Source organism: Natator depressus, chromosome 8, assembly GCF_965152275.1.
Source record: "Natator depressus isolate rNatDep1 chromosome 8, rNatDep2.hap1, whole genome shotgun sequence".
NCBI classification, from domain to species: Eukaryota; Metazoa; Chordata; order Testudines; family Cheloniidae; genus Natator; species Natator depressus.
In genome coordinates, this window is record NC_134241.1 from 91,401,007 (window position 1) to 91,418,813 (window position 17,807).

General features: G+C 41.4%; 1 protein-coding gene across 1 annotated transcript in view; it reads right to left on the minus strand.

The window, feature by feature from the left end:
* FGGY (FGGY carbohydrate kinase domain containing) overlaps positions 1–17,807 on the minus strand; it is a 197,495-nt gene that overhangs the window by 51,855 nt on the left and 127,833 nt on the right. Inside the window, exons 9-12 of the mRNA XM_074961645.1 lie at positions 11,364–11,471; positions 6,956–7,017; positions 2,858–3,005; positions 329–403 (exon numbers count right to left, since the gene is read on the minus strand). Coding sequence (XP_074817746.1) covers positions 329–403; positions 2,858–3,005; positions 6,956–7,017; positions 11,364–11,471 — 393 coding nt within the window. The remainder of the gene's footprint in view (positions 1–328; positions 404–2,857; positions 3,006–6,955; positions 7,018–11,363; positions 11,472–17,807) is intronic.

A 17,807-nucleotide genomic window follows, 5' to 3' on the forward strand; every position in this document is an offset into this window, starting at 1 on the left:
TTCACCTCAGACAGAAGAGGAGGAGGCTCGATATTGGGCATACCCAGCATTCCTGCCTTGTCAGAACAATTTCGGGAAAACTCTTCTAGGGCATTTTCCTCCCTGCAAAGAGCGTCCCTCAGGGTTTTTTTTCCATGGGAGGGGGCAATCCTCTCCATACATGCGATGTTTATCTTGCTCCTTTAAGAACTCATTTGGTGAGTTCATTTGTAATTAGAAATCTATTTTACAGGAGGGCATGATCAATCTGCAATGTGACACAGAGTGCAATTCCTTTAAGTAAGTCTTTCATGCTTTTATAAAAAGCAGACTCTTTAAAATGGCTTACAGCAATGGCTTGAATTGTGGCCAAGTAGATAAGAGCGAGTTCATCAAGGCCCTGATACAATGTCAATCCAACAACCTGCATGGAACACACAAAAAAAAAAAAAATGTTCAAATCTAGCAGAGGTGGAATTTCAGCATTTTCTGTGAAACACAAGGCATGTTTTCTTGTTGCTACATGTTTAAATGCAAATTCTAATCCTGTGAGCTGTACACGTACTGTTATGTTAAACATATTTCTCCCGGTCTGGGTAAGAGCCACAGAAACTTTGATTTTGCCCTTGGAAAGAAACAGTGAACAAAATATCATTTTGTATGGGATTTACGTGTTATGTTTTCACCAATACAGTTTTCCTAGGAGACTTGCATATTCCTTGGGAGTATTTAGTCTAGTACTATGAAACGAAACACAGTAAAAAAAATTCCCACATGCCCTTGCACTGAAAGACAATTAATAATTAGGGTTAGATTATGATTTCATTTACTCTGGCATAAATCCAAATTTCTTCTATTGAAGTCAGTGTAGTTACTCTGGACTTATATCAGAACAAGTGAGATCCTAATTTTGTCCCTAAATGTGGCAGAAAAGATGCATTATCATTGCTAGCATTTGCATAAGAGACTCAAACCAGGGGAATAAAGACCCTCCCGTAGAACATATTTCTTGTGGAAGGATCAAAATATTCATGGGTCACTCCCACAGCAAAAGATAACCAGGTGCACCTAAGAGCAGAATTTAGCCTTAATAGTTTTACTCAATTTGTAGTATAATTACAGCTCATAGCGATGTCCTTTAGAGGTATGACTTCTGAAAAACAATGTGAGTATAAGTGCCAATTGAAATGAAGTGCATATCAATGTTCCTGGCACCAGTACTGAGGTGGGAACTTATTTTGTATATAACTTCACTTGCAATAAAGAAGTGTCTTAAAGTTTTTCACAGCTTTTGAAATAGGTAAATCCTTTTACGATAACAATATATTTCAGCATGTTGCTGCCTTCTCAGAACAGATGATTCAAGGTGGAATTCCTGTGTCATTAATCAGGATCAACAAATGCCATCCTTTTCAGTTCAATAGTTGAAAAAGAAAAAGGTTTTGAAACCACTAGAAAAGAACACTCAAATATTTAACCATCGCCACATTTCTCTGGTTATAAGACTTTTCACTGATATGACTGACATGACATTTAGGGGTGCGTAATTATTAGAGATGGGCCTTACTCAACTTCCCCAGATCTTCATATCCCTGAATTTCAGGCAAGTTCGAACAGACATCCAAATTTCTGTGTCCTATTTCTAATTATTAGTTCCATCTTGCTGCGCAAGAATTTACACATCTATCCATTTGTCACCCGAATGCTCCCCAATCTCTCCCCCCAGTATGCTGTATGAACCCTCCCATTTTAGTAGCAGTAATTATGGGTGAACTCCCTCCCCAAATGTTTGAAGTTTCAGTTGCAGGGATGCTGATGACTGAGATGATCTGTCGGGGTTATTTGCCTTCTTTCAGGGACCATTTCAAGGTGTGTTATTACACAAACTACCTGGAACACAAATCAGAACTATACATCATTATGATTCAAGAGATATCAGACCTTAAAGTTATAGGTAAATTATACCTTTATTCACCTGTTCAGTCATGATTTTGTACAATAACATCCTGACATGGATCCAGCTAGCGTGCCTCCATCAGTTTCAGCTAGCAGAAGCATCTGAATGCGTGGATGTTTATGTGAGCCTCGTGAATCCACATGTGCTGAAAATCTCATCAGGAGAGGTTCTCTCATGAGCTTCCTAATTCTGCTGCTTCAGATTCTAGATTGAAATAGTGTGAAAACTGCTCTTCTCACAGTATTTCAGCCCTTCCAGAAGAAACATTTCATAACCTCAAATCAGGATCAGATTCAGCTCAGTTTTGGAAAATGAATAAAGATTCAGGAGCTATCTTGTTTATGTATTTATTTTTAAATCAGCGCTTGCATGCCCATGGCTAATAATTACACAGGAGCTTTCCAGCTTCTGTTGAAAGTGGCCAATAAGCAACTGAAATAGTGTAACGCGCTATTCAGCAAAATGATTGAAAATTGGAAAATCGTTCCTTCAAATATTTTATATCATTCTTAGTCTCTGAATACACCCTACCAGTTTTCGATTGAGACTCACCAATTCCACAAGGGGAATGCAAGATTGAGCAGACTGGTGAGTGCGCAAAAACAATGAGTGGCGCTATTCAGTTCTCCAAAATATGACTGCCAGTAAAGATACTGGATGGAACACATACCTCTTAGTATTTTCAGCAAGTAAATGAGGCACTAGTGATATTAGAAGATCCTGATCGGTGGTATGCTGCAAAAACACTTACTAATTGCAACAACAACAACAAATATCAGCAAGAAACCCAAATCCTGTGGGATCGTCTGAACGACTAGGGAGGAGTATGTTTAAAATAAAAATGCTCCTTCCAATTTTTTTTTATTAATTTTACCCCTTTGTTCTGTATTGACCTTTTTGCAAAGACAGGCTGTTTCTTACCATGCCCTTCAGTGTCAGATCTGCTAAGGGAGATCGGTTACCATGGAAATCTGGCCAAACGTGTAAATCAACAGTGAGGAAACCCACAGGCAAAGATTTCTTAATCAGATCCAGGTGACTGTTCAAGTATGTATATATATGTTGAGCACTAGAAGAAAAAACAAGTTGGGAAAGAACAGGGGAGGGAGGTTATTCGGTGAACGTAAAACATTTGCACTTCTAATGTCAAATACAAGAAAACCATCAAAAGGGGTCCAAAAGCCAAACTTAAAGTAAAAGAGAGAGAATCATTTCCTTGCCAGGCATATGGCAATGGAGAGTGGGGGTGGGGGTAATTAAAGCCCACTATCAGCCAGAAGAAGGTCTGAGTTCCTACACTGGGCAGGGAGGTGGGCAGACAGCGAAAGCTGAATGACCTTCAGAAGCAGTAACAGCTGCACTCCTTGTGCAATGCCTCCTGCTGGTCCGTCCTGAAACTGCAGCTGACTGGCAGTATGGCGGCTTGTCCGCAACACTGAGAAGTGGGAAAGCAATGGCGCAATGACGACCGAGAGAAATAAAAGCAGAGAGGGAGTGAAGAAATAAAAAAAGACTCTCAAAGAGGAATGAAAATAAAATCCCTTTACAAATGTTAGTAATTTCTGTTGTTAATCAAGAGTTCCTCGTATTAAAGTTTTCAATTTTTGAGACCAATATTCAAACATACAGTATAATTAAAACAAAGCAGTAAGGGGAGAATGGGGACAGCGAGATGGTGATATGCAGGGGAGGAGCTGACTAAGGTCCCTAAATTTAGTTTTCTCTAAGTTCTTATAATGCACCCATCTCCACATTTTCCAAGTGCCTTTTTCCTGGGCCAGCCATGGTTGTGGGATTAATGATGAACTCTTCAGTGTTCTGGCTTGCAATGGCCTTCGTGACATTCCAGTTAAAATATGTTGCAATTATGGTGAGAATCCTTCTTTAAAAAACTCTTGTATCATCATAAACAGATTTATAATTTCATTTTTGGTCTCAACTCCTAAGAAATCAAAGTAAGGCATTTAATTTCAGGCATCTTGATCAATAATACCATCTAGCCTTAATTACAATTGATTAGCCATTGTCTCACTTACTGTAGGTCCAAAACAGTGATATTCATTTAGCCTCTACATGTATATTCAATCGTGCACTAATGAGATCCCTAAGGGAATTTGGCACATGCTTTACCACACTGACTTCTGACCTCCTAGCAGCTGTATATTTATACTTTACATTCAACTATTCAGCAGCATGTTTTTTCAATTATACCTTTCCATGTGTGTGCTATCAGAGAATATCATTCAAAACGAAGTACACTTGGAAGACATTAAAATAACTAATTCACATCATTATTCACATTCTTTTAAATGTGCTTTCTATGCCTTCCTGGAACTGAATTATGAAAATTTTGAAAGTTACGATTCTTTTTTTCATATAGTGGCCTTATTTTCTGCCTCCCTAAAGATCATATTATAAACAGTACCTGCTAATAACCAGTCACTGCATTTCCAGTAGAAGCACGGCTTTTATGGGGTGAGAAGGAAAAAGGAAGAGGGCAACTTCATTAAACATGAGGCCTATCCTACTACCCAGCTTCCATCTGGCCCTCTTGTTACTTGGATTCCCAGGGGGAGAAGCTGGTTCAGAGCACAAACCCTGTGTAGCAGAGGTTGACATTTAACCATGCCTTCTCAGGCAAGCAGATATCCCTAGCACTACATGTCTACATCCTCCTTTTCTTATAGATCTAGGCCTTACAACTCTAGGTCTGGTTAGAATGAATGGCAGAGCTCCCTCAAACGCCTCCCAGTGCTACTTGTCAACCAAGCCCATTGGACAGTGTTGGGCTACCAATTTTCTGAGCCAATCCAATTTCTATTTAAGACAAGGGAAAGACATCCATTAACTTCAGCAGCAGTTGGATCGGGCATCATGTCCTGGGACCTAGGGCTTTACAAAGCCAAAGGTTACGGCTGTCATCTAGCCAGCTGTTCTTTGACCATTTCAAAATTATACAGGAGTTACACAAATAATAATAGTAGTTTATATTTGTAATGTGGGCCAGATTTCAGAAATCAATGGGAATTAGGTGCCTAGTGGGATTTTCAGAAGTGTCTATCTGCATTTTTAGGCCCCTAAATACCTCTGAAAATCTGGCCCTAAGATCCACAGATGGAAAGAACTGCCAATTATTATTATTATACATTGCTTGAAAGATCCCAAAGCACTTTACAGATATACATCACTACTGAAAAGCAGTCATCTCTATGGTGGGGGAAGAGGAGTCAAAACAGCGCACTGCTCACTAATGGAAGACAGGGAAATTCTGTCCAAAGACACCAGGGCAAAACACTGCTCTTACAAAATCTGCCATAGGATCTTTGATGTCAAGCAGAGAGGGTCTTGTTTTTCAAGGTCTCATCACAGAGGGACCCAAACAATGTAAACTACATGGAACTTAGTACGTCCTCCATGGAAAAATGACGGGGTGACCCAACCCCAGTCAGGGTTAGAACCTGTGATTCTAGGAAGATAGGGTATTTCAGCTCTGATGCTTAGACCACAAAGTCATCTTGAGTCCACACTCTAGCCAGCATAGGTGGAGTTTTACTATTTCAATAATGTCTATATGATATTATCATACAAAACAGACCTGATTCTTCATGGCCTTGCACCCTGTATAGTCATTTACACCTATGTGAAGTGGGTTTAAAATGCCACTAGACATGTGAGTGGAGAATTCTGATGTGTTGGCATTTTATACCAATTTTACTTGCTCTGGACCAGTGTAATGACAACGCAAGGTGAAGAATGAGGCCCAGTATATCAGAATAGTCCCCCTAAAATACTTAAAGGAGATCTGTAGGTAAATAACTCCCCATCCCCTCCTCATCAACAACCCCCAAAACCAAAACAAAACCCTACGTTAATATTAAGAATCTGACTTAATTTGAGAAAAGACAGGAAATTCAGACCAAAACTCTGCACTAAATAATCCCCTTCCATTTGGCTGGTTCAGCTGATATAGTGCTCTGTGATGACGCCTCAGAACAGTGGGTGAAGTTTTAGGCCACATGTGCTGTAATAGCTAGGTACAAGGTGATGTCTGAAGGGTGGAATTTCAAACTGAACTGCAAAATTCCTGGCTTCTGTCAGTTTAAGTTAGTCCCTTAATGCTACCCTTTTTCGGGGAAATGGGGAGGAAGGTGAATTTATAAGTGGCTTGTTTACTAAATTTATAGCTATGAAAACATATCATTAGAATGGCAGTGTCTGGAAAGTATTATAAAAATACCATTGGTATATTAACCATATAAAATATTATGACCCTCTTTATCAACACTCTCCTGCACAGTTTTACCAACTGCATGAGCCTCAAATAAGAATTAAAGATACAACACGGTATCACACAGGACAGTTATATCACCTTACATTCAGTATTCAAGGATTTTGCACTGTGTAAACTGTGTTTTCTCATTCAAGAAACTCTAGAATCTCAGACGCCTCCTGCAGACACACTGCACGCATGCAAAACATGGCTGGTACTGGGGTGATCCATCTCTTAGTTTTAACTATCCCTTTATTCTGGGTTTGCATTCCTCTCTACACCACTGTCCCAGTCTTTTTTTCATATACTAGCTATTCTTTCATAAAGCAGATTTCTCCTAATAGTGCAACGTAAGCTAAACCTCACCATCTCTGAGGTTTGAGACATGGCAAGCCCTAGGCACCCAGGTCTGCAGCATGGACAATATACTGTGCTACCAAGAGACATATTGGGATGGATACAAAGAAGACTTTGATGTGCAAAGCAGGCCAGCCATACCATTTGGGTAAGTATTTGAACCTAAGGGTGAATATTTTAGGTTTTTAAAGCTTTGAACCCTGAATTATCATTACAGACGCCTTTGCAAATACTTCCAATCAGTTCAGACTCAGGGGACTGAGTTCACAGCCAGCTTGGCTGATCCCCACATCCTGAAATGGGAAGGTTGCAGTATAGGGATGAAGGTACAATGTCATGTCAAAATGATCTTTGCAAGGTCGATGTTTTGATAAAGAAATAAGAGTGGTGACCTGGCTGCCGCTTTTGCTTGTAACTCTGGAAAGGCAACGTGGCCTCGGACTACATGATCTATCTGAAAAAGATTAAAAAGAAAAACAACCAGATTAAAATTAATTAAATTTTAAAATTAATTCCTGGTAACATACATTGAAACTTTGTCATTCTACACTGACAAAAGAGCTTCCAGCTTACTCATGAAGTACTAAAACCTGGTCCTACTGAAACCAATAGCAAAACTCTCATTGATTTCAGTGGGATCAGGATTTGGCTTAAAAAGTTTAACAATGATATACCAAAAATGAGCAGAATGATAAGCTTATATCTTCTCAAATAATTTATTGCCCGTTAGCTTGAAGTAGCCAACACATTTGTAATGGCGAGTGTGGAGACTCCACAAGTGTTTATTCAAGGACAAGAACATTTGTTCTTCACCATGAAAATCAATTAACTCAAGGTTAAAAAAGACTTACCCTACACAGAGTTGACATGTGAATTGGACCCTCTAGGGAAAGGTGTCTAGCGTTATACACAAACCAATGCCTTGTTTAGGACTGTGTGGAATTTCAAGATGGTAATTTAGCAGTTTTTGTGGCCAGTCCATAATGCCTGTCAAAGGCATCCGTAAAGGTAATGAGGCAAAACTATGGCTACCCAGAGTAATGAATATATAGGTGAGTGATTTGGCAAGACCTGCTGGCAGCAAGTCAGGACAGGTGTTTAATTTTGATTAGTATTCATTAGTTTGGGTGCCGGGTGTTAACAGTATAATAACATTTATTTTAACTATGCACACACATCTGTATACAGGAAAAGAACTTAATACATCTTGATTCCCTCTGGAGTTTGTGTAGGAGATGAAAGAAAGCCATTTACAAAAATATAAATGGTGTTAGAAACAAAGCTGTGGGCTGGACTGAGATTGGCTGATTGAAATCTTAACATCAGAACAAGTCAACTCAGGGCTGACACTGGTCATTATGAACTGTGCAAGTCTGCCCAGAAAATGTTTGATGGGATCTAAATAAATAAAATGTGATTATGTGCTTTGTGTGTGTGTGTGTGTAGGTGTATGAACACATTTTACTTACAAAAAATCTCTATTAATGCAATGATAAGGTTTGCATATTTAAAAGCTCAGAAATCAAGAAATGCCAAAGTTAAGGCTGGTTGTGTAAACTTACCTGTGCTCCCTTGTGGATATGCAAAATTATGTGATTGCATCTTATTTCTCGGTTAATGCAACAGAACATAATACAATATTTTCCCCTGTTTTTTCCCTATTTATTCTGAAAACGCAGTTCAAAGGCTTAGAAATTCCTTTTTAAAAACACATTTTTTCACCAGAACAAGCAGAGTCTCCAGGCATATTTACAAATTTCAAACTTTGGCAGGTTTTATGGTAGCCTCATATAGAAAAGTGTTATTAGAACTTTTTAAAGGGAATGGGATCTTTATTTCACTTTGGCTTAACTCTCAATGGGTTCAAGTGACTCTGCTCAAAGTTTGCAAAAAAAAAAAAATTCTTCTTCATTCAGAGATCAACTAATAAAAACATAATCCCAAAATATGATTTTTTCCTCAGAAAGTGAGAAGTGTGTGAAAGCAGGATGTTATGATGGCTACTGCTTTGCATAATTATAATGGACACAACCAAGCATCCACCATTGTGTTTATTTTACATATACACTTCCTCTCCCTATGTATACACAAAACACATGGACATATAATCTGAAAAAGACCACATGAAATATTTGATAAATATCTTGATAAAGAGACATGTTCCCCAATATACCAAAGGTTACTGCTAATGTTTGCCATAGGCCCTACCTAAAATATCTGTTTCCAAAGTCCTCCAAGGACCCAATCCTCTGAAGTAGCAAGTGCCTACTAGGAGCTGAGAAAACTTGGAACTTTGCAAGATCAAGCCTTTTATCTATTAACAAATTAAACTGATACCTATTGTGACAGACCCAGACCAGTGGGGTACAGGAGTCTGGTCCTATTGGTATCCAGGAAGTGGGCGGGCAAAGCTCGCCCACTGCTAAAGGATCCCCCCCCAGCCTAAGGGGGGGATCCACAGGACCTAGAAACCAAATGATTACGTGGGACAACTAATGAAGAACAGGAACGGGAGTGCGGTCAGAGGGTCAAAAAAAGGGAACCGGACGGGGACACCGAGCAGAGGACCCCGGACAGCGCCCACCGCTCCTCAAAGGCGTCAAGGGAGTCGGTGGACACCGCCCAGAGGAACTCTGCCCGGAGGCGTGAACAGACGGAGGATCGGAAATAGGCCCCGCAGTCGCAGGAGACTCCATCGGCCAACCTCCTCACCCTGGTTTTATAGATGGCCACTTTAGCCAGGGCCAGGAGGAGGTTGACCAGGAGGTCCCGCGACTTAGTGGGGCCATGGACAGGGAGTGCGTAAATAAGAAGGTGAGGAGAAAAGTGCAGGAGTCTGGTAGAAGGCACATATATTGGCCACTGGATAAATAGTTTTCTGTTCCCTGAGTAACCAGCGCAGGGGCTGTGCTAGAGCAATCAGGAACCTGCTAGAACCAATTAAGACAGGCAGGCTAATTAAGACACCTGGAGCCAATTAAGAACATACTAGAATCAATAATGGCAGGCAGACTAATCAGGACACCTGGTTTAAAAAGGACCTCCCATCAGTTAGTGGGGGTGTATGCAAGGAATGAGAAGGCATGCTGCAGGAGGACTGAAGAGTACAAGCTTGAGCAGGCTTCAGGAGGAAGATCCTGTGGTGATGATAAAGAAGGTACTGGGGGGAGGTCATGGGGGAGAAGCCCCGGAAGTTGTAGCTCTAGCTGTCATGCAGCTGTTACAGGAGATGTAGATAGCTATCTGCTGGGCTGGAACCCAGTGTAGAGGATGGGTCTGGGTTCCCCCCATTCCCCCAAGTCCTGATCCAACACAGGAGGAGTTGACCTGGTCTGTGAGCAACACCAGAAGGGAAGATCTAATTTGGAATGGGATCTGGCTTGTCCCCAACCCATATGGGACAGCAGAGACTGGAGCTTGTTCTCGATTTCTCCTATCCTAGCCAGCTATGAGGTTAGCTGAGTGTACGGCAGGTTTGAGTCTCTAGCACAAGAGTCTCAAACATGTGGCCCGTGGGGTTATTTTCTGTGGCCTGCCAGCTCCCTGTGGCCCTCCTGCCCCCCCCACCCAGTGTTTATCTAGAATGTTTCTGGCCCTGTGCACACTGGGGCAGGGCAGGCTCCCCGCCTGCCCCTGCGCCGCTCTGGGAAGCGGCCGGGACCTGGGGGAGGAGGGGCATAGGGGGTCTGTGTGTTGCCCTGGCTGTGCCTCAAGGTACCTCCCCCGAAGCTCCCATTGGCTGTGGTTCCCTGTTCACAGCTAATGAGAGCTGCGGGGGTGGTGCCTGGAGGCATGGCCAGGGCAACACACAGACCTCTGTGGCCCCCTCCCCTCCCACAAGGTTCCGGCTGCTTCCTGGAGCGGGGGGGGGCAGGGCAGGCAGGTGGGGAGCCTGCCCTGTTCCTGGTGTGTGCTAGACTGGAGCCTCCTGCACCCCAACCCCCTCCTGCACCTGGATCCCCTGCTGCACTCCTCCTGGACCCCCTGCCCTGAGCCCACTACTGCACCCCTCCTGCACCCTGACCCCCTGCTGCACCCCACACCCTTCCTGCACCCTGACCCCCTGCCCTGAGCCCCCTGCTGCACCCTGAACCCCTCCTACAGCCCCTGAGGGCACAGTTGGGGTGGAGATTTTGGGGAAGGGGTTGGAGTGGGGGTGGGGCCAGGGCAGCGGGGAAGGGGTCAGTGATGCGGCCCTTGGGCCAATGTACTAGTCCTCATGTGGCCCTCATGGTCATTTGAGTTTAAGACCCCTGCTCTAGCAGAAGCGGCCAAACTGAGGGCTGCCATGAACCTCTGAGGTGAGCAAATCCGCCATAAAGTGCAGGACCCAACAAGGTAGAGGAGGAACTTTATCACAGTATGTATCTGTATATCTAGCCATACTCCTTGCACTCAAGGGAGAGATTTATATGACAATATAGCAGTGACGGGCAAACTGTGGCTTGTGAGCGGCATGTGGCTCTTTTACAGTTAAAGCACATCTCTTTAAGTCCTCCATGCCCTCCCCATTCTCTTCCTATCAGACTGTTTGGGGGAGCTTGGGGCTTCTGCCCTGCAGTGGAGTGGTGGGGCTAGGAGCTTCTTAACAGACTTTAGTTACCATTCCCAAGCAGCCAAGCGTGTAGTGCTGTTTGCAGCACATTTGCTTCTATGATATTACAGTGTTTGGGACCTGCCTCTCAGGTGGTGTAAATTGGAAGAGGTCTGCTGATTTCAGTGGTGCTAAGCTGATTGACACCAGCTGAGGAACTGTCACTATATTTTAGTAAGAAGCTATTTGTGCCTTTGCAGACTCACCAGTTTTCCTGTAGCACTTTGGCCTCCCTCGTTCAACCAGAATCCAGGCACCATGGCTGAGTAATAGGGACCCCAAACACCAGGCACAAAAATGGGAGCATCACTTATCTGAAAAGACAACAGTAAATCTAGTTATTCTAGCTGCCTTCTGTTTGACACAGTATTTCAAGGGCTAACATTTAACAGCAATTAGGAGCTGATTCTAGAAACGCTCACGGAAGTCCTCTGAAATAGTGGTTAAAGCACGAAGGGATATAAGAATCTTTAGTGCATCTGGAACATAAATATCTTGCGACACCGGCTACAACAGTGCCATGCGAACACCTGTTACCACTTTCAGGCGATACTATTAACAAGAAGCAGGCAGCATTATCTCCTGCAAATGTAAACACACTTGTTTGTCTGAGTGATTGGCTGAAGTAGAACTGAGTGGACTTTGTTTTATTTTTGAATGCAGTTTTTTTACATAATTCTACATTTGTAAGTTCAACTTTCATGATAGAGATTGCACTACAAAACTTTTTTAGGTTATTGAAAAATACCATTACTTTTGTTTTTTTTAGAGTGCAAATATTTATAATATAAAGTGAGCACTGTGCACTTTGTATTCTGTGTTGCAACTGAAATCAATATATTTGAAAATGTAGAAAATATCTATTTAAATGAATGGTATTCCATTATTTAACAGTGCAATTAATTTTTTTAATCATGCAATTAATCACGATTAATTTTTTATTCGCTTGACAGCGCCCTAGTTTCAATGAACTTTTTAACTGGATGACGTTCCCTGTGCCAGATGGCGATCAACCACTAATCACTGATTAAGCCCACTCTAAATTTTAGTCCCCTATATCACTGGCCCGTCCTAGCATGCGCATCCTGTAAATTTTCACAGTTGAGATTCAACGTGGAACTTCATGGTCCATAGGGAATGACCCTCCACTACTTACATAGTTCATACACACAATAAATAAAAGTCCCAGTCCTGCTCCCAGGAAATGCAATTCAGAATTCCCATTGAATTCAATGGGAACAGGCTCAAAACTTTAGTAGAAGATGATTTTGGTAAAGTTTAGGCAGCGCCCACTAGACAAAGCTTATTGGCATGTGCACATCACACGTTTAGGAAATATACCAGCAGAAAGGTTTCTGCACAAACAATAGTCTGCTCAAGCTGTCATCTTAAATTACAGATGATTCTCAAGAGTAACATGAAATTAAGTAAGAAAAACAAAGAAGAGAAATTGGCTTCCCAAATATTTCTCAGCAATCTGCAACTCTGATTTCTCTGGGGAATACATAACACAACTGTTCGTGAGAGAATCTTACTCAAGTGTACCCACACTATCCGCCTCGATGTTTTGAAATACTTTTGTTAAAGATCTTTTGTGCTGAATGACATTTTTGCACAACTAACTGCAGCCACATCTCATTAAAAAAAGCATGAAGAATGACTGCCCTGCCCCTGAATTCAACAAGCCATGCAGGACATCAAGCAGATGTGTCCACCAAAAAGATTGCGAAGGGTTGTTTTCTTTTTTTTTTAAATACTGCAACAGGCTTAAATTGCAGAAAGGGTGGTTTAGGCTGGACATTAGGAATAACTTCCTATCAGTGTAGTTAAGCACTGGAGTCCTGACCCACAGTTCTCTACTCTAACTCAAGACATCACAGCATCTCTAAAGAGGAGAAGGACCATGCAGAGCAGACAGGACTTGTATTTTTAAAGTCTCATCCAAAATAGTCTCAACACACCGAACTTTGTGGTAGTCAATTTACCTATTTTGAAAGGATGAAGAACCTGCAATTCTAGAAAGGATAGCTAATCTAAGTCAGAGGTTCAGACCACTGAGCTATACTCTCCTACACATTATGGATAAGAGATTGACTGCACAGACTAAGTATGCTAAATTACAAGGCCCTCTGAAAATGAGATGTTTACAGACTTACAGGAAGGTTGGAACATTGTTTTTGCTCCATTGTTCTTTTCCATATTTCCTAAAGTACTACCCCAGTATTCCGAAAACTGTCCCATATTCTGTCAGCAGTGACTAGAAGGAGCAGATTGATTAAAAGACTGAACTGCCCTTGGAGCTGGTACTTCTGGGAAGCAGGGGATTCTGAGTGGCAGCAGCCAGGCTCTGTATTTTGGAAAATACCCACAGGAATTTGCCAGGACAGGATGTTTCTGTGCTGGCTCATATCTAGTTGCACTGAGACTTTCCTATCATCTTCCTACCAAAATACCATCTGTATACATTCCAGCAAACTTTCAACACATGTATGGCACAAAATGAGAGAGGAACATATCTATGCATTAGTGAATAAAGCCAATGGGGCTTGACTCTTATTTCTTTTGCAGGGTAGGATGATCAGACAGCAAGTGTGAAAAATCGGGATGTGGGCAGGGTGGTAATAGGAGCCTATATAAGAAAAAGACCCCAAAATCAGGACTGTCCCTATAAAATCGGGACATCTGGTCACCCTACTGCAGGGAGAAGCTTTCTCCTTCCTCTCCCTTTTAATTACTCTGGGACAAGGAATGTTGTGTTATCATACAGAGGATTATCTGCCCTGTTCCTGGCATCATTAGATTTCTCTCTCCCTCCAGCTGCTTCCCTCACCTCAAACAACTTCATACACTGTCAGCTTTGGCAGGGTAGGCAGCTAAGGAGCATAACTGAAGATAGTGGTCTCTGTGGAAAAGGAGAGCTGAGAGGATTCCTCTCTCACCAGAACAGATACAGAAAGTCTTTGAAGAGCAGTGGCATGAATCATCTTCCACACCTGTATGTAGAATATAAATAAAATAGCTTGGCATTTCCCTTCCCTGAATTAGATTTGGAGGATGTGTGACGCCTGCAGCTGCCATCTGTATTTTCATAATAAAAAACCTAAACTCTGTCTCGATTTACGTCATATGCAATCCCACTGGAGTAAATGGGCCTACACAGTGGAAAGGATGCAAAATTTGCTGCAGCTCTACCATATTTACAGTTTTTTTATATTCAAATAGAGAATTCCCTCCTCCCCCTGCACTAATGCCATATCCTTTCCAAATTAACCTGTGTATTGACTTTCAACACATCCATGTGCTGGATAGATCATTACTAGTGCCATTACTTGTCTTGCTGAAGCTTGGGAAAATCCATAGCCTTCACAGGGCAGAAACAGCCATTTTGGATTTATGAATAGGTGATTTTTATTTCTAATGTGAATAGGAGAGGTCACCATTCTGGTCTTAAAAGCTGAAATGGGTATGAGGAGGGAGACCCAGATTTTCTGCCTCATATCTAACCAAAATTGTTACTCGGTATAATGAGACTTAGCATTCAGATAGTGTTTTTTTTGTCTTTAGGGCACTTTACAAACATTATTTGATTTATTACTTATAACACTGTCACCACCTCCTTTGGCCAGTTTTACCTCCCTGATGAGATAGGTTAATATAATTAATTAACCTCATTTTAGTAACCAAATCATGAGACTGACACACATGGAAGTTAAATGACTTGCCCACAGTTACAGAGAGAATCCCTGTCAGAGCCACGATTAACACCCATGTGGTTCCTGGCTCCCAGGCCACTGCATGACATTTACTGCCACAAGTACTTAGGGGGGGTGAGACACATTTGGACCTATTCACATGGTGAATTCTAATATGAGGAAGCACAGCCCAAATCTATACTCATTTAAGTGGATTAAACATATTCAGAGAAAATATTGCCCTCTCTCTGTGATGGTTACTTACAGACGTTCTCTGCTGCTTTTAGAGAACAATTTCTGCCACATGGTATTTTAGTTGGGATAGCAGAATTTTTTTATGGAGGAAGCTGCTGCCTTTTCCATGTCTTCCCAAAAAGCACATGCCCACCCATTTATCAAAAATGTTTTGGAAGATTTAAAATATCTCCTAGATTTTGATCTGGACAAACTGAAGAAATAGTCTGAAATAAATAGGATGATATTCAATAAGGACAAATGCAAAGTACCCCACTTAGGAAGGAACACTCAGTTGCATACCTACAAAATGTGAAATGTTTCAGAGTAACAGCCATGTTAGTCTGTATTCGCAAAAAGAAAAGGAGGACTTGTGGCACCTTAGAGACTAACCAATTTATTTGAGCATAAGCTTTCGTGAGCTACAGCTCACTTCATCGGATGCATACTGTGGAAAGTACAGAAGATCTTTTTATACACACAAAGCATGAAAAAATGGGTGTTTACCACTACAAAAGGTTTTCTCTCCCCCCACCCCACTCTCCTGCTGGTAATAGCTTATCTAAAGTGATCACTCTCCTTACAATGTGTATGATAATCAAGGTGGGCCATTTCCAGCACAAATCCAGGGTTTAACAAGAACATCCGGGGGGGGGGGGGGTAGGAAAAAACAAGGGGAAATAGGTTACCTTGCATAATGACTTAGCCACTCCCAGTCTCTATTCAAGCCTAAGTTAATTGTATCCAATTTGCAAATGAATTCCAATTCAACAGTCTCTCGCTGGAGTCTGGTTTTGAAGTTTTTCTGTTGGAATATTGCAACTTTCATGTCTGTAATCGCGTGACCAGAGAGATTGAAGTGTTCTCCGACTGGTTTATGAATGTTATAATTCTTGACATCTGATTTGTGTCTTTTTATTCTTTTACGTAGAGACTGTCCAGTTTGACCAATGTACATGGCAGAGGGGCATTGCTGGCACATGATGGCATATATCACGTTGGTGGATGTGCAGGTGAACGAGCCTCTGATAGTGTGGCTGATGTTATTAGGCCCTGTGATGGTGTCCCCTGAATATGGGAAATGACTGCCTAGGAAGGAGTACTGTAGAAAGGGATCGGTGAGGTTGGGGGGGGGGTGGGAAGGTTGGTCATAGTGGATCACAAGCTAAATATGAGTCAACAATATAACAATGTTACAAAAAACACCACCACCATTCTGGGAGTGTTGTAAGCAAGACACAAGAAGTAATTCTTCTGTTCTACTCCACGCTGATTAGACCTCAACTGGAGTATTGTGTCCAGTTCTAGGTGCCACATTTCAGGAAAGATTTGGAGAAAGTCCAGAGAAGAGCAACATAAATGATTAAAGGTCTAGAAAACATGATCTATGTGGGAAGACTTAAAAAATTGCATTTGTTTAGTCTGGACAAGAGAAGATTGAGAGGAAACATAACAATTTTCAAGTACATAAAAGGTTGTTACAAGGAGGAGGGAGAAAAATTGTTTCTCTTAACCTCTGAGGATAGGACATGAAGCAATGGGCTTAAATTACAGCAAGGACAGTTTAGGTTGGACATGAGGAAAAACTTCCTGTCGGCATGGTTACGTACTGGAATAAATTGCCTAGGGATGTTGGGGAATCTCCGTCATTGAATATTTTTAAGAGCAGGTTACACAAATACCTGTCGGGGATTGTCTAGTTAATATTTAGTCCTTCCATGAGTGCACAGGACTGGACTAGATGACCTCTAGTCCTACTCTTCTATGATTCTATATTTCTACTCTTCAGGTGAAAGAGAAGTTCTGCATTTTCTAGCAGAGAGGATAAAGAAAGAGTTCTGTCTGGGAAGGTTTAACCTCAGTGTGTACTCTATACAAGATTATACTAATATGTAAGATATGTAAACATTATAGAGAAATCAGAAACAACTGAAATGATGAATTCAGTTTAACAGTATTCAGCTGTGGTACAACTGCCAGAAGGCACTTTTTGTTATGAATAGATCATTTGGATGAGATACAGACCTGATTTCAACCCTGACGTGCACTAGGAAAATCAATGTCAAACTATCTGGGATCAGAAGGCGTGAGGAGCACATCTGGCAATGCACAAAAATATAAAAAGGCTATAAAATATATGATGCTATGTAGAATTATGCTATGGTACCGAAGGACCAGTTTAAACAGCACTGGCATGAGATTTATAAAAAACATGGCTTAACAAAATTCCAAAACTCAGTTGCAAAAGTGTATGTGGAAGAAACAAATTACTCACAATTATCGTTAAAAGCTAACTTGAAATAAATGTAAGTGAATCAGTGGAGTCATTGTCTTTAATCCAAATTAAGATCATGTAAGTTTTCAACACTGACATTTGGTACAGACAATGAATGGAGCAGAACACAGACCTCTAGAGCATAGAATCATTTTAGCCTATACCCCATCCATAAAATGAAGTCACAAGGTAAGCAATATAGATTGAGTTTAACTGGTATTGTTTTGCCAGAACAGCCATAATTGACCAGGCATGCACAGATGTTTCCTCCTCAGTTTTATGTAAATGTTACTGTAATTAGAGACATGATAAAATAAAACAGGTGAGAGCCGTTTTATAGAAGCATGAATTCCAGCAGAACTTTCCTTTTTAGTTGACTCCATGTGTTGATGGTGTAACCTTACATGAATTCCTTCCATGACTCTATCTGAGAAGTTGGCTATCAGCTG